Here is an 18,464-nt window from a genome sequence, read left to right as displayed (position 1 = left end):
TTCAACGGCTTTAATTGTGGAGTTTCTTAGTAAAGTTCTCTTCAATCAATCAAGAAAAATTAGCAAATTGTTGCTCTATATTAATCACATATAAATTCTTTCATCAAATTACACCCTCATGAGAAAACTCTAAGTTTCAATTTAATGCCCCCCAAAAAATCAGTACGGTAGATCACTTATAAAAACCCTTTAATTTCATGAGCTTAATTTTTGCACCATAATTTACTCTTCCTTGCATTAAAACAAAGAAATGATTATTAGAATAATTATTAGGAAAAATCCTATTATTATTTACATAAACACCCATGGGGAAACCCAAACTTTTCATTTTAACGTTAAAAAATCAGTAATGTTAAACCCTAATTTATCCTTAATGACATTAATACAAAGTAATAATCAGTATTAGTTTAAGGGAAAGGCTCATTTACAAATTGCACCCCAAAGGAAAAACTGTGTTTTTCATTTTAATGTTAAAAATCAGTATTAAATTGAAAACCCCTTTTATCCTTTTTTTTGAAAATCCTATTATCATAAACTATGACCCATATGAGGAAACACATTATTTTCTTTTTATCGTTGAAAGATCTGACAGGTATAGTTAAACATTTAGGAAACCACATGCATCTTTCAGGACCAGAATGTACACCCTAATTCCCCCTAATGACATTATTACAAACAAATAATCAGCATTAGTTTGAGGAAAACCCTTTTATTCAGAAATTACACCCCCATAAGGAAACCAATAATTTTTAATTTAATGTTTAAAATTTAATACATGCAGTAAATCACTTAGAAAACTCTCTAAATCTTTTTTTTTATTATTATTATTATCATTTGCACCCTTATTTATCTTTCATAACATTGATACAAAGAAATGGTTCTAATAAGTTTAAGGAAAGATCCTATATGTAGATATATATGAAGTTTGATCCCCATGAGGAAACTCATTTTTTTTTTCATTTTAAAATTTAATAAATCATTATAAAAACAATACCCCCCCCCCCCCCCCCAAATCTTTCGGGATCAATTTTTACACCATATTCATCCTCATAATTAATGACATCAATGCAAACTTGTAAAACAAAAACAAAAAACCTACAAGAGAGCTAAATAAATACTGAATCTTGTAAACACTCTCCAAAAGTAAAAAAATATTCTTTAACAAGGTAATCATTTAAACAATTTTACTCTGCTTCATTTTCAAATTCATTGAAGTTTACCTCTTTTTTTTTAAATTGAAGTTTATTGATTTGAGTGCCTGTAATACATATGAGAACAATTCTTTGTATACGAGTTGACCTGTATACGAATTGGTCTGTGTACGACTTGACCTGACAATGTTACGACATATCCGGTAAAAAAATATCAGAAAACAAACCCCTCCATCCTGCATGCTTTATACGAATTACTACAGCCCCCCAAAAAGGAAAAGAAGCTACGTAAGAACTGTAAGTCGTTTGAATAATTAGTGACAATCTTGTAGGAGAAGTTGAACGTGTGAACAAGTGTAGAACCTCTCTGCGTTTCGTAAGCATGTGCATGTGTTTAACAGCTGCACTTGTAATGTAACGTGATCAAGTTCAGCACAATCTCCTAATTTAGCTACATAGCTGGGTTATAACACTTTTTTTTTTTAAAAATTGACATTTTAAATAACATGTCTTTTTTTCTTGTATTATTTTCATAAAATTATTTTGCTAAATAAATGAGAAATGTTTGGAACATATTAGTATGATTTTGATCAACGAAATCGATGCAATGCAATGATAAACAATAATTATTACCGTCGATTGACTAGATAGAATGGTCTTTTCTTAAAATGACACATGTCCAACTAACCCGGTTAAATGATAGAATTTGTGCTCTTTACTGTAATTCTTAGTAGCAAATGAAAAAAGAAATATCTCGGTTGTATCTTGCCTATATTTTCATTTGATTGGTCTCAAATACCTACAATGTTGCTCATTTATAATCCCATTTTACCACATTAACGGTTTTGGCAATGAAATCACTGGTCGCCATGTTAATGATAAAATCCGAGATATATCGAGTGCAAAATGGCAGGCAAATTCAAACAGAGACACTTTTTGCCTCTGCTGGGGTTTGAACCAGGGTCCTCTGGCACGCCAGTCAAGCACTCTACCGAGCGAGATAAAGGGTTAACCCACTAGCCAGAGCTAGTAGGAATGCAATATACCTGACTCTACCACAGATATATTAACAAAATGCCTTTGTATGACCCATTATATTAATAATGAATATTTTGTGGACTTAATTACATATGCATTTTCAAAAAGGTTTGTAATATAAATGCTGTGTTTTACCCCTGCAGATTGTTTTTAACAGACTTAAAGTCGATGCGAAGCAGATCCACTTTGCAGCGCTACATTGCAAGTATATGGGACGAATTCTTACTGTGACCTGAGCGTAGCCTGGTCACGGTAAGATTATTCTTTCTATAGATTGACCAGTACTGAATAGGGTATAGATTTGGCGGTGCTTTAAATGTTCCTGGGTGTTGTTTTGAAATCTTTTTTTTTTCTTTGGCTGATGTACGCTATATTATTGCTGATAGTAATGCAATATTGCTTTATTTAGAATTTTGTCCTAAAAACTTATATTGGAAGCCATTTTACCATTTACGAATAAATCAATAAGTTCTGAATAGCATAGCTGTTTCCATGGAAATCGAATGCAGATAAAAAGTTTTAGCCCTATTTAAACACCATCAATTGAACCTATTGAAAAAGAGGTTTGATGCATACCAACCAGCTATTGGCAATTCTTTTAACCTATACAGTTAATTTAATTTGCATGGATTTAACAAACAAGATCTCTATAACAATACTTTAGACTACATGTAGTTTCTAAATTCTAATATCTTGTCGGAGTACAGTTGCCGCACCTCCATTTATCATTACTGTGGTTCAATATGATTTATTTAAGACTTAGTAAGAAAATTTAATGAATTCCAGAAGTAATTGTTTTAATCTATTTCTTCATATAATCCTGAAACAGACAAAAACAAATTGAGTTTTTGGAATTTGTAAAATGGCAGCTTAATAAGATTTGTCATCCTTCTGCATTTTTAAAATTTATATCCTGCATGCTTATATGGGTATGTAAGAATAATACCAAAACAACTTTTGATAGAAGAAATCTTGTTACATGTGAAAATATAAGGCGTCAACAGACTATTTTATGCACATAATAACGTTGCAATGACCTGGCAAAGCAAAAGTTTAATATTGGTTGACTAATGTAAGACTGTAGTATTGAATACGTACATGTATAATATGACCGCAAAAAATGAAACTACTGCAAAATTTAAACAAGCATTATAAGTGTATTATATTAAAGGTAATGATTTTTTCTCCAACTTTTATTTCCATAACTATTTGCTATTCAACATATGAACTATTCGGAACTGGTCAACGACTGTATGAATAAAATTAAAGATTTACTATAAATTACAAAAGAGGTAGCCTAAGGGGACATTTACTTTTAAGTTGAAGTTTCTGACTAGCTTAATAATAATTCGGATGCTAAAAAGTTAAAGTCAAGTGAAGAAAAAGAGTAAAAATAGATATCAAAAACAGTTTCTGTGGTTAAGGAATAAGGTGCACCATCCAGTCTTTAATCTATCTTTCTATAGACTATCAGATGATGAATCAAATTGCCTTAAAAATAAGCCCCTTTCTGAGTTTCACATCACTTTATAGCAAGATACAGGAATGCCTATTGGGGACAGTCTGCAGAAATCCAACCCAGAATATTGGTAACAAAAAACAAAACTTCCTCTCTGACACAAACAAATAAAACTATTTCAGGGGGAGGGGATTGTAGCAGCTCATCTCATGACTTGAGGGTGGTACATTTAAAGGAAAAATTCAAATTCTAGATGGGGAGGGGGTGGTATATCTGGATGGAACAATGCATATAAAAAATGGCAGGTGAATAAACAAGGATGTTTTGCAAATAGGGCACATGTTGAAACATTAGATTGAAGTCATCATGGTAATACATGTAATTCATGAATTGTTCATGTCTAGTTGTCTATTTCTTGAACACCCAGCTAGCTACATGTACATCATTTTGACTATGTCTGTGGTTATCTGAATCTAAGATCAAGCAAGAGGAGATTTGATATTAGTATTGACCCAAAGTGTTGTTTTAAAAATTACAAGAGCCTTTTATATTTATATTACTGAGATAAAACAAATACATACATGTATGGAAAACTCTCTCGGTAGTGTGCGCATGATGTATGAGTTGTCTAATTGTATGGTCTAATTTCAATTTGGTTGGACTGACAATTTATGAATATGAGCATTTTTACTTTCTAATTTTCTGTCTAAAATGTTAATCAATTAAACCTTAAAATGAGTTGTTTAATCTGCGCAATTCTCATCTGGTTTAAGGTTGAGGCTGACTTTAGTTTGCATGGTTCATGTTTTTGTGCATTCTGATCGAGTAAAATACAGTGTATTTCAACCTTTTATGATTTTTATATAGATATAGACATTTATTAAATTGAACACAATAAACACATGATAAACAATTTTTTTTCAACAATTTTTCTGTGGTTTGGTAGGTGAGCATTGCCATTGATCTTGCTTTATATGTCGACATTATGATAAAATGAAGCTTTGTAGGAGTATATAGGAAAAAAGAAAAAGTAAAAATCGTAACCCTTTGAAATTGTATACACTAAATGATGGTATCTCCAGGGTTATTTTGCTTCATTTTGAATGAATCCATCATAACAATTAATCTACATTTGTAATACATGTACCCAAAATACATGTATATAGCAAAATTTATCAACTGTTCATATTTTGAGATGACCCTCACTTAAACTAGATGGTTGAATTTAGTATTTTTTACATATAAGGTACAAAATGATATTGCTAATCGCGATATCACAATTCAAAGAAAATCTCTATTGTAGTATTTTTTTTAATCTGCTACGAAGTGCGGAAAATGAAAATTCTCTAAATATTCCTATAGAAAAATATACCTGTATTTTGAGATTGCCCCCAAAAAGAACCAGATTGTTGCATTTTCTTTTTTTTTAAACTAGAGCTGATGTAAATTACATATGGTTAAAAATAAAGAGGTTTTCTAATGGGTTTTTTTTTATGCACCCCCCCCCCCCCCACCTTCCCCAATCGACCAGCCTAAATTATACTTGAGTTCAGGAAATCAGGGACATATACATGTATGTACACTCAGGTGCCAAAAGTAGGTCAATTTATTTTTTCTTTTCACCATATATTAATTGAAATTTTTTTTTTTTAGAATTGTTAAAATGAAACCCTTTGACCATGTACATTGAAAAGACTTGGATTGATACATTAAGAATTTTTTGATCTAGCTCTTTTTGCATCTTATTTAAATATTTTTCCAACCTTCTATTACTGAAATTTAATATAAACAGTTCAAAGTAAGATTTTTTGGCTCATACATTGCAAAAAATATATAGTAGAGCTCTTAAAAACTATCTCAGTGTTGTGTTTGAAATATTCAAATTTTACAAATGAGTTGTCAAAAACTAATGTACGACAACAAGTGGAAATTGAATCTAGAGCTACTATGCTGGAAATCAATATCAACTTCTTCAAAATCTGACCAATAATCTGACCTGAAAACCTTTTTAAAAAAAGTCTTGTTTTCGATGAAATATATAGGGAAAAACAAAAAATTGACATACTTTTGGCGCATTAGTGGACAATCATGTAATAATGCCTGATATTCATGGTCTGTGTGTTGCCTCTTTACCAATCTTGAGCAGTAAGTTTCAATTGAATAACATATACATTATTTTATACATGTGAATCAACCCACCTTGTGTAATGAGTTTTCTTGCAACCAACATTTACCATGGTTGGTTGCATTGCCAACAATTTTATGTATTTCATATGCACATGTAGTGTCAATTTTCTTGCCAATATAATATATATTTCCTAGACACATATAGCAAGTTTCCCAATTACACCAGTATAAATTCACCTCACAGATGTAGTGAGTTTCATTGCCAATTAATGTACATTCCTACACACATGTAGTGAGTTTTTTGTCCATATTCATTTAAATTACCACACACATGTAGTGAGTTTCCTTGTCCATATTCATTTAAATTACCACACACATGTAGTGAGTTTCCTTGTCCATATTCATTTAAATTACCACACACATGTAGTGAGTTTCATTGCCAATATACAGGTAACTCTCAATGGCTCGAACTTTGATTGGATCGAAGTTCTTGATCGCTGGAAGTGAGTCTAGGGTCCCGATTTTTTCCCCTATATAACTAAGCAAATTTACTATTGATTTCTCAAACTCTTGATCTCTCGAAAACCCTAGCTTGATCTCTCTAAGTCAAACTGCAGTGCCGTTCATAATCTATAGTTTCTTACTCTCGATACCTCAAAGTCTCCGTGTATCTCCAAGCGCTATACCTAAATAACACCTTAGATGCGGGACTTGTGTCACGAGTTGTTTGTTCAGGCGGCACTTGTCCTGCAAGGTGATAATTGTTTGATGACTGACTATACCAATACCTAATCTATAATTATCACAACCGTTTTACGATAATTTGGAGACGCAATGAAAATGAGAAATTAATTGAGATGAATTGTGAGCCATGGTCAAATTTTAGAATTATAAAACTGTTAAAAGTATGCTTATCAGCATCATTGTCATTGTAATGATTATATTGCTGAACAAGTTCTTACAGCTGGTGAAGGACCCTTACGGTGGGAACAATGGGTGATACTTAGTTATCACATTTATGACATGTTAATCGTCTCGCACTCCAGTAGTACTGAGCAATTTGGTCTTAATATGATGCATAAAATAAATAATTATATTATGAATTTATTCAATAGTTGTTTGAATTTAGTTTTAAAAACATCCAGTTCTGTATATTTTACTGAAAAGAAAACGTTGTTTAAGCATGAGCGTAAGGTTAGCACTAATTAAATGGCTTAATCATAACATCCGGTAAGACTAATTTTAAAACCCATTGGTCAACCCAGAAAATTCCGAACTCTTGAAAACTCGATCTCTTGAAACTTCAAAGTTTTTCCTTGAACCCATGGACTTCCAGCTATCGAGAGTTACCTGTACAATCCTACACACATGTAGTGAGTCTCCTTGCATGTCCATATTCATTTAAATTACCACACACATGTAGTGAGTTTCATTGCAAATATACCTTTCCACACACATGTAGTGAGTCTCCTTGTCCATATTCATTTAAATTACCACACACATGTAGTGAGTTTCCTTGTCCATATACATTTCCACACACATCATGTACATGTATAGTGATTGTCACTGAATTGGATTTCATGTGATAAATCATTAGTCATCATGAGGTGATAATGATAATAATTAAGGTGAAAAGTTAATAATTATCCACCTTATATACATTTAGTATAAATATCTCATAACTCACATTAATGAAGTATGGCATCTCATATAACTCACATTTTAATTTGTATTGGCATTCATGTACAACTTCTTCTTCTTCTTTTTTCTAGCTTATGTAAGTTATAAAGCAGTCAACTAAAAAGATGGCAGCTTATTCAAGGTGGAAAATTGCAGTAAGTGAAAGTTTTAACATTGTACATACAGTTGAACTTTTAAGGTATATTTCAAACAACAGTACATGTGTATCGAATACCATTGATATGTTAAAGTTATTTGGGTGTGCATGTCTCTCATTCTTTAAGTAAACATTTTACCGGTGATATCTCAAATTCTCATATTTAGATGTTTATTCTTGTTTTTGCTTAGTGTGACATATTGAAGTTTTCTATAATTGTTATACAGTCACAATATATGCTCAAATTGTTTTATCAGCAATTTGAACAAAATCAGTTGCTCGGTCTGTTTTGTTTGTAAGTGAAATATCACAACAGAAAAGTGAATTAATCAATGGTTTTATCAAATTTATGATAATAAAAAAAACAATGCGACAGTATTAAGTATTACAGTCCCTTAAACCATCTACTTTCCCATTTTTTCGTGCATTCACCATGCGCTCACCGTGCACTCACACTCCGCTCCTTTTGTGCACACCGTTCAGAAAGCGCTCATTGTGCGTTCACCTTTGTTCACTTATCGTTCACCGTTCACTTATCGTTCGAATTCAGTCCGTTTTCATTCATTTTCATTCGGAACTTCAAAAATGAAAGAATCGATCTCAGCAAAATGAGGAAAAAAACCTTGCGTTAAGGTGAAAGGAAACTAATATTACACATAAAGCATCATTTTAATTAGAATTTAATCCGTGGAATTTAAAGTACACATTCTTGAGCAGGTCTGTTTTTTGCTGTTGTTGTTTTTTATCACTCTCCTAAACAGGCATTTTTTTTGTTGATCCAAAAATGGCTTAAGTATGCAGTTGCTGCGAAAATTTTATGTTACACAATACAGCGATAAATTGATACACAAATAATATTTAATGATTCATTTTAAGATAGTCAGTCCAGTCATTTAAAAACAGAAGAATTCATTCAACTAACAATTCGACACATATATATATATATATATATATATATATATATATATATATATATATATATATATATATATATATATATATATATATATATATATATATATATATATATATATATATATATATAAATATAATAAACAGATATTGTATTTGTGTATTTTTCACGATTCAAATAATAATTCCTTCGATTCCAAATCACAAACATATCCATGTTCGACAATAAACTGTCTTATTGAACAGATCAACTTAAGATAGTAAACATAAATGCGTGTTAATTTATAGATTAACAATGGTTTTATATATTATTTAGACATTTTTATCATTACATTACTCGATTATCTGTTGATAAAATTAATATTATGGTCTTAAATTTGGTTTTATTTAACTGTTATTCCTAAACATGCATAAATGGTATGGTATAATTTTAAAGATAATACAGGATAGATATTATTTGCAGGATAGTCGATAGGATAGGACTGTTTTGTCAACTTTCAAGATAGCAGCACTGTACGTGTAGTTTATTAGCATGTTTTTCCTGATTTCCGTCAAAATACAATGTAAGGATAACCATCGAGACACTCCAAAAAAAATCGTTCTTCTTACGTTCACATATCGTTCACCGTTCATCGTTCAGCGCTTCATGTGCACTCTGCCTTCGCTCATCGTTCACCTTTCATTAGCGTTCACCAGATTCCGTTCAGCGTGTGCTTACGTAGAATGTTTTAGGGACTGTTTGTGTAAAATTAGCATTCTAATTTATGTATATAATATATCTTTTTTATGTATGCACGGTGTCAGGGCTCTACATTAACTTTTTTTCCTTCTTGTCCATTCGGACAAGTGATTATGACCGTGTGCATTATATAAGTAATATTAATAAAGTTTTTATTTTGATCTTGAAATAGTTGAAAAGGAGTTTGCAAACCAAAATGGAAGGCCTTAAGATAATTTGATTTTAAAATCAATGTGATAGTTTAAAAGACAAATTTTGCATATTTTGAAATAAAACTTTTTTCTAATGAGTAATTTATTTATGTGCTAGAAACAACGAATAAGCCCTAAAAGAGAGGCAGAATTTATGTGTCGTTTTGGACTGGACTGTGATGCATTAAAAGTTGAATTGATCAACAGAAGAATTGGTGAGTTGATACACATCTATTACTACTATACATTAAAATAAAAGACTCGAATTTTTGGGCTTTAATATCGAGAAATCAGAAGAGAACTGTCTTTTGTTCTTTATTTTTTAAACATCATTGGTATTTGAAGATTACCAGTTTGTTTTTATTTTTTCTCAATCAAGCTTCGCTTATCAACGAAAATTCCTTATAAAAATACGGAATCATCTGGATTTTTTTTTATTCTACAATCTTGCGCATGTGCATTCCATTCACGCTAAATCACGGGAGGCTCTTTAGTTTATGTTTCCACAATATCACACTTGCATGGATAAACTCAGAAACGATAATACACATATGTTTAAATTTTCATTGAAAATTGCTATATCCTGAGAGTTTGAATGTCAACATGTTGTGTAAATTCGAAGTGAGTAAAAAACATTGGTAAAAAAGTGTTGAATTCTTCATTAATATGAATTAAATTTTTAGAAGAAAGGTATTTACAGCCTCAAAATGGTTTGTTATGAATAATTTGACTGTTAATCACAATGCAGCTTCAATAATTTTCTCCAAAACCGTTTCGAAGCGATTATGCAATTTTTTGCTACATTACGGGTATATGAGAGGCATTTCAACTGTGGTGAAGGCCTGTCCCGAGACACAGTTAGATTATTCTAACTAAGCAGAGTGTAGTGAAATTAATAGCATTATTGTAGGCTTAAAGCTTGGTTATGTAAATATGGTGTGTCGATGTATTTATTTCGTGAATGTCCGATATCATATGTAATATGTCAAACCGTGCATGCACGGGTCAGAATCTAGTGTAATAGAAAATAGTATCATTTCTTTGTTTTTATGTACCAATCTACTCAGTTTCACACATTTGTTTCCCTTGATTATGCAGATCCTTAAATGAAAAATGTCATTAGTGTCTGGAACAATTTTAGCCCCTTGCATTTGATAATCACAATTATACAAATAATTCCATAATAAAGGGCATTTATAAATAAATTAGGTTTTGTACATGATTTGTGAACACACTGTACAATCATGTAATGCAAAATATTCACCAATATTTTTTTATGGCGTCGAGCGAAGCTCGAAAGCCATCTAGGGATCGTACGTCCGGAAGTTACATTTTTAGGAGCCAAACAACTCAAATGAGTGCAAAGTTTTCGTATGTGTTTGAAGAAAAATAGATGACATACTTCAATTTCGAGCAAAACTGTACGTCAACAAAACAAGTTTGCAGATTCGAATGGTTGCCCTCTTTAAAAATGTTCACATTTTATTGAAAACAATATGTCTCGGTTTCAGCGGATGAATACACTAGCACCGAGACACATGCGATAGCTCGGCTTACATACTCAATTTGGTTATGAAATGTACTATAGTCTGTCCCAAGATATTTTTGCTGCATATTTGAACGATTTTTAATAAAAATACACATACCTGTGACTGAAGTGCAATTAAAATCGATGGAAGGGAAAATTCCCAAGATAACTTCATTCAAACATTATCATTTTTCCCTCGTAACAATTCACAGGAACGAAAACAGATTTCCTACGGAGATTTATAATGGGGAATGTTGACATCTTTTCTCCATTCGGAAATACTCGGGACCCCTCGCGCAATTTTTCAACGTTATCATCCGGGCGTCTTCATCTCCTTGGCAATGGAAAAACCTCGTAGACTTTTTATTTTTAGCCGTGTACTGATACCCGACAAGCTAGAGGGGGCGTTTCAAAGGGGAAATCTTGGGATTTTTTTATACTATTGAATGAACATCGTCTGAACCAAGAGGTATTTATAAATATTGAATAATTTAAGAAAATATGCGGCAAAAATATCTTGGGACAGACTATAGCCTGCAAAATAGATTATTTTGTATCCATATTGAAAATTGACAATGCACAAATGTTTGATCTTGTAGAAACAAAACTTCCTAATCGAGCGATAAGTACATCTACAACCAAAAGTTATTTTAAACCAACTAGTGAACTACTTTCACTTTGTAAACAACGTGAATGGGTGCTTTCTTTTATCTATCCCTGATCTTTTCGGCCCGTGTCATTTGGACCCTTGTAAATTTTAGATGAAATTGATAATAAGAGACAGAAGGGTTATCAGCAGTATACAATATATAGAATTAAACAAAATAATAATTTTAATATTTATTTCCATATAAATAGAGAAAAAAAATCTAAAAAAATTTTAACTCCCAAGATATTTTTATAAACTTATATTTTCAATTGAAATTCAAAACTGTTTAAGAATTAGGTGAGCAAATTTGTAATGAATTGTAATTTTATTAGTTATGTGATAAATAACATTTTCTAATTTTTTTTTAAAGTTGACTGATGTATTTTTTTTTTTCATTTTTTTTTTTATTTTCGATAATTTATGAAAAAAATACAAGCTTTTGAACTTGGTCATTTTTTGGCAAAATATTGCATAAAGGGGAATCCTCATTGTACGGATAAGTCCTCCTACAGTTTTCAAAATAGGAAGTTCTTCTTTTGCAGATCAATTATACATATATCAGAGGTATGCATATTGCTAGGATTTTGATTTTCGATAATTTATGAAAAAAATACCAGCTTTTGAACTTGGTCATTTTTGGCAAAATATGGCATTTAGGGTACCCTCATTGTACGGATAACTCCGCCTACAGTTCTCAAGATAGGAAATTTTTCTTTTGCAGATCAGTTATACATATATCAGAGGTGTGCTTATTGCTAGGATTTTGGTTACTGATAATTTATGAAAAAAATACCAGCTTTTGAATTTAGTCATTTTTTGGCAAAATATTGCATATAGCGTACCCTCATTGTACGGATAACTCCTCTTACAGTTTTCAAGATAAGAAGTTGTTCTTTTGCAAATCAATTATACATATATCAGAGGTGTGCATATTGCTAGGATTTTGATTACATGTACTGATAAATGAAAAAAATACCAGCTTTTGAATTTAGTCAATTTTTAGCAAAATATTGCATATAGGGTAACCTCATTGTACGGATAACTATTCCTACAGTTTTATAGATAAAAAAGTTGTTCTTTTGCAGATTAATTGTACATGTAACAGAGGTGTGCATATTTCTAGGATTTTTATTTCTGATTATATATGAAAAAATACCAGCTTTTGAACTAAGTCTTTTTTAGCAAAATATTGCATATTGGGTACTTTATTCCACTGGATATGGGTTGACATGGATTATGGATACAGTTCGCATATAAAAAGAAAACCCGGTTAGCTGTCACATTGACAGCTTTTCACTTGTTTAAAAAATTATTTAGGTTTTTACTCTTCAAATTAACTTTAACTCGACGCCATTGTGGCCCTTCAGGCCTTTGATTTCTTATTTTAAGGATATGGGGTTTTTGCAACTCAAAATTTTCCAAAAGGAAGCTTTTTGGTAGAATATGTTGGAGAGAGAATTGTGCCCAAGGAAGCAGAAGAAAGAGAAAAGAAGCGCAAAATAAAACATACTAGTTACCGGTATATGTTTTACTTTAAGTGGAATGGTCTGAAGTGGTAAGCAAATATAATATATTTATTGTGATTGTTATGAGAGAGAGAGAGAGAGAGAGAGAGAGAGAGAGACAATTGTTTTATTTACCTATTTTAGATTTTTTGTAATACAACTTTTTCTGGTTCTTATGAGAATGTGAAATTGATATCCATATACAGTTTACTAGATGCTGGGAATTGTACAATTTAGGTCAGATTTTGATGACAGAAAATTCATTAGAATTTAATTAAAAAAAATTGTGTTTGAATATTCTCACCACCCTGGCAATTTGTTTTTAGAAATTGCAGTGTTTGCGGCAGGTTATGAGTTCTGAAAATTGGCAAAAAACCATTGTTACGTACATTTCAACTAAATATGGAGATGAAAATGATATCCTGTATAACTATTTGCACTTTATAAAGGAAAGTAAAGTGAGCATGAGATAAAAAGTTTTATACAATGATTAGGTATTTTCTATTACCATGATTACACTATAATTCAGTGAATAAATCATTCTGACATCTTTGCTTGATGACTTAAATAACACCATGCATACGTAACAGGATTGGAAATATAACGACAGCCAAACAGAGATTTGAACCAGGGCATCCAGAATCACTAGATATGTACTCTACCAACTGAGCTATATATAGCCACCGATGATCAAACCAGTCCCACTTTCACACATATATGTGTAAATTCATTTTCATTAAATACCGGGTGCAACCCTGCAAAAATCTATAAAATTGCTTTTTTTGTTTGTAGCATTGATGCAACTAACACTGAAAGAAAGGGGAAGTATATAAAGGACGAGGAAGTCGGAAGTCCGTTGAATAACTGTGTTATGCGCCGTTTGGTTACCGAGAATTATCCAAGGCTCTGCCTCTTTGCAAATAGAGATATTAAAGCTGGAGAAGAGTTAAGATATGATTATGGGGAAGCCAACCTACCTTGGCGACAAGTATGTGACAATTTTAATAATTGTTGATGTGTTAATGTGATTTAAATGTCAAAAGGATTTCAAAAAAAAATGCACATGGTTTAACATTTCATATTGTTTTTTACAACAAGAATTAGTATAATCAGTGAATCAATTAATTTTAAACCTGTATAATATTGAGTTTACTGCGCGAGAGTACATGTAGTTCAGAACTGCACAGTAATAAATACTATATAATTTAATAATAAATTGTTACAACTATTGTTCTCTTTAAGATTCACCTGATGATAATCCATTTGATGATAACCCATTTGATGTCAACCAGGACAGTGAGGAGAACAATGAAGGTTACTTTTACTTAATGTTTCTAGTGTTCATATTGATTTGATACATGTACATGTATTAAAATGTATTTAATATTTATGTGTAACATATGTCATAACAAATACTGGTACACATTTCCTGCACATGTGGTGAATTTCCTTTCCATTTTGAATGCATTTTCCACACATATGAGTGAATTTCTTCGCCAGTGTACATTTACTACACATGTAGTGAGTTTCATTGTCGATATTCATTTAAATTACCACACACATGTAGTGAGTTTCCTTGTCCATATTCATTTAAATTACCACACACATGTAGTGAGTTTCCTTGTCCATATTCATTTAAATTACCACACACATGTAGTGAGTTTCCTTGTCCATATTCATTTAAATTACCACACACATGTAGTGAGTTTCCTTGCCAATATACATTTCCACACACATGTAGTAAATTTCCTTGTCCATATTCATTTAAATTAACTTTTTCAGTGTTTTTGCTTGTGATAACATATGATAACACAATTGATTTTGTACTATACAGTCCATTAAATTCAAATAACGTATGATTTGGGCGCAAGCAGGGTTTGCTTATTTATATTCAAATATTTAATTGTACAACTGCTGGAAATTGTCAAATCCATCATAAAGCCCTCGAGCTTCATTGGATTTGATCATGCCCCGACCAAAATTATCACCCCATAATACATGTACTGAAAGAATGATTCCTTATTCCTTAATAACTACCACACACATGTAGTGAGTTTCCTTGCCAATATACATTATCTTCACACAGGTAGTGAGTTTTCTTTTCAATATACATTAATCATGCACATTTAAAAAGCAGACTTTGATGAAATTGATTTTGCTGACAAAGGTGTGTTTATAAATCATGTTTTTATTTTTTGTCTATTCCCCAAGAATTTTCAAGGCTGTTTATTGATGTGTCTTTTCTTCAATATAGATACTATTGATACTGAAACAGAGAGTGAAAAAGAAGTTGATGATGATTCCAACACTGCATCCCCTATGGAAGGTACTTTTCATTCAGTTGATTAGATCCAGATCTTTTTTAATATTCCAGAGTTAGGTAGCCTATTAAAGTAGAAGGTATTGCAACAAATGTTTCAAATATAAGTAGGGTGTGCACTGTTCAACCTGCCAACTGTGCAATCCGGTACACTGGACATTCTGACCTCATACTTGTATTTTATTCCCAATTTTTTTTTATAATGTATCTAGGATAAAACACTACACTGTAAGTTTCATAACCTGAGGTTTTATTTGGTCAAAGTACTTTAAGTAATTCAACACATTATAATGTACATGCACAGTAATTACTTGTTGACTAGGTTACCGGTACAAAGATGTCCTGTAAGGTTAAAAGTTATGGTCGTTTTAGAGCATAGTTAACTACATTTTCTAGTTAATAGTAAATAGTGTATACGGTGTAATTTCATACCTTTTGTGCTACTTGAGGTGAATTTTTATCGAGATGTAATTAACATTGTATATTGTATTGCATGTAAAAGTAAAAAGCTAAGCACAGAGAGATCATCATGCCCACCCCATGCAAAACCTGAGGCTCAAGGACAAGGTATTATCTTTGATTATATAAATTTAAAACTTTTTACGGACACCACCTGCCAGTTGCCATTAGTGACAGTAACTTAATTGCATATAAATTAGGTATTGTAGATTCAAGTTTGTTCAAATTATGGTCCCTGGGGGTAGGGTGGGGCTACAATGGGGGATAAATTATATATAGAGAAAATCTTCAAAAATCTTTTTCTCAAAACTATTAGGCCAGAAAAGCTCAAATTAAAATGGAAGCATCCTCAGGTAGTGTAGATCCAAGTTTGTTCAAATCATAGTCCCTGGGGGTAGGGTGGGGCCACAATTGGAAGATCAAGTTTTACATAGGAATATATAGAGAAAATCTTTAAAAATCTTCTTTTTTAAGACTATTAAAAGTATTTGGCCAGAAAGGCTTAAACTTGTGTAGAGGCATCCTTGGGTAACTATGTAAATTCAAGTTTGCGAAATCACAGTCCCTATTGGTAGGGCGGGGCCGTGATGGCGGTTTGGATTTTTACATAGGAATATATAGAGAAAATCTTTAAAAATATTCTGGGAAAGTTTTCGGTCCTAAACTCAGTACTTAGTGTGAAAGCACGGGTTATGCAGATTTAAGTCTGATGAAACCCTGATTCCATAACGAAAAGTGGTGCCACAAAATGGGGGGGGGGGCTATTTAGGAATAAAGAAAAATCTTCTTACAAGTACAACAACAAAAGGGGCTTGGTATTTACCAAAAATAAAGAGGTGGATAAAAACTGGCAGATTTTCAAGTTTTTACTGTACTTAGTTGTCAAGATATTTTGATACTGTTATGCTAATTTGATCAGAATTAAGGCAATTGTTGCTCAGGTGAGCGATGTGGCCCCTGGGCCTCTTGTTTAAATTCTTGGATACAATGAATGAATGAATATCTTTTTACTATATTTCATACAGTTTTAACATTCAAAGGAAGGATACCAATTTTTGAATAAAGACTATTCATTTGGGCTGAAGAACAAATAACCTTAATGACAAAAATATGATAAAGATACAGCAATTTTTAAATAATAAAATCTTATTTTTTTTCACAGCCAGTGTTCAACCTCACACATGGACTGCTGTAGAAAGGCATCCTTGGAGCGACAGTTTAACAACTTTATCAAACTAGGGAAAACTCCTGGTCAGCTTGACTGTTTAAACGGCATTAGGAAGGAAAAGGCATTATCAGGCTTCACTTGGCGCAATGTGAAGTTTGCTGTCAAAAACATAATACTTCTTGTCTGAGAAGTTGCAGAAAATGAAATTCCAGGTGGTCGCAACGTTAAATTTCTATGTGTTATAATTATGTTACCGTAATGAAGTTCGAATGCATACTGTTTGTGCTGTATTATCAATTTGTTAATAACATTATGCCAGTATCTAAATTTAATACAGGGTGCATGCATTTGTGACAAATGCTTATTGGTTTATACAAATGTACATTTATTTTTTTGTCTGTTATTCTACTTCCTATTCCATGAAACATTTTGAAATGGCAGAAATGGGTAGACATTATTTGATATTTTAATTGATAAAATATGATCAGAAATGTAAAGAAGGACACGCATCATGCATGATAATGTCAATAATTGATTGAAATTATTTGAATTCATAAACAAAATTCCATATATCATGAATTACTATGAAATTATGTACTTTTAAATTTTAGCTTAAACTTGTTTGATCCTAAAATAAAATGAATTATAATTAAGATTCTGCAGTTGATTTATGTTTTGTTTGAAGAAGTGTTCAAAGTCCACAGGTCTAGATTTTACAAAGCAAGTGGCAAATAGGAATTTATTTAATTTAAACAGTATATGTTTTTGAAGAAATGAAACACACATGAAGACTTTTCAATTCAATTAGATTTTCTTATAAATTCAGTCTTGATAGGGTGCGTAAAAATTAGCAAGAAATCCTAATTATTTAAGTCATACAGTGATAGTGTAAAGTGTCTTTTATAGGCAAAACAGTTAATAAAAGCATACAAGTTGCAATGGTACTAGACTGTGCATTTCCTTTGACAAGAAATATTACTGTCTCGTATATGTTTCAAATTACAATACTTATAACATGTTGAATGAATTTACATAATTGAATTATATATGTAATTAACATAAGATTCTTTGTATCGCAGTAGGGTCTGGTGCTAAATATAATGTAATTTAAATAGAAAACGTGCATATGTGGAGAAAAGTGTGAAATGTCGTCTAATCTTATTTATCCAGAATTCACTTAGTATATATTGTTCTCCACAAATTTGGAAGAAATACACACTGTAGTGAGTTTCTGGTGTGTATTCACAATGAGTCATGTGACCTCATGTAGTGACTATCAGGTATAAAATCATAAACTTTTACAAAGAGATTTTGCCTATTTCAAATAGCAGAATAGTAAAAAGATGTCTTATATAACTTAAAAATATTAATATATATTGAA

The 18,464-nt window shown here is 31.6% G+C and overlaps 2 protein-coding genes across 3 annotated transcripts in view; one reads left to right on the top strand and one right to left on the bottom strand.

The window, feature by feature from the left end:
- LOC136274339 (receptor-type tyrosine-protein phosphatase zeta-like) overlaps positions 1-18,464 on the bottom strand; it is a 148,955-nt gene that overhangs the window by 90,887 nt on the left and 39,604 nt on the right. The gene's annotated exons all lie outside the window — the stretch shown is intronic.
- On the top strand, positions 1,097-15,728 carry LOC136274335 (N-lysine methyltransferase KMT5A-like). 2 transcript variants are annotated; one of them, XM_066080880.1, is made up of 7 exons: positions 1,097-1,448; positions 7,548-7,610; positions 9,573-9,669; positions 13,021-13,186; positions 13,929-14,124; positions 14,379-14,450; positions 15,391-15,728. In XM_066080880.1, the coding sequence occupies exons 2-7, from the start codon at positions 7,581-7,583 to the stop codon at positions 15,514-15,516; spliced, it is 687 nt and encodes a 228-aa protein (XP_065936952.1). In that variant the 5' UTR covers positions 1,097-1,448; positions 7,548-7,580; the 3' UTR covers positions 15,517-15,728. The 2 variants fall into 2 exon arrangements, 1 of the variants encoding a protein (XP_065936952.1); XR_010712628.1 differs by lacking the exons at positions 7,548-7,610; positions 9,573-9,669 and having other exon boundaries at positions 1,354-1,448.

The sequence above is a fragment of the Magallana gigas genome, chromosome 4 (assembly GCF_963853765.1).
Source record: "Magallana gigas chromosome 4, xbMagGiga1.1, whole genome shotgun sequence".
Classification (NCBI taxonomy): Eukaryota; Metazoa; Mollusca; class Bivalvia; order Ostreida; family Ostreidae; genus Magallana; species Magallana gigas.
Note: the sequence above shows the minus strand (reverse complement) of the source record. Positions and strands in the feature narration are given on the sequence as shown.

Excerpts from the sequence above, each read along its gene's own strand:
- LOC136274335 (XM_066080880.1), top strand. The coding sequence starts at position 7,581 with ATGGCAGCTTATTCAAGGTGGAAAATTGCA. Across the intron at positions 7,611-9,572 it reads ATTCAAGGTGGAAAATTGCA|AAACAACGAATAAGCCCTAA; the intron begins GTAAGTGAAAGT and ends TTTATGTGCTAG. Across the intron at positions 9,670-13,020 it reads ATTGATCAACAGAAGAATTG|GATATGGGGTTTTTGCAACT; the intron begins GTGAGTTGATAC and ends TCTTATTTTAAG.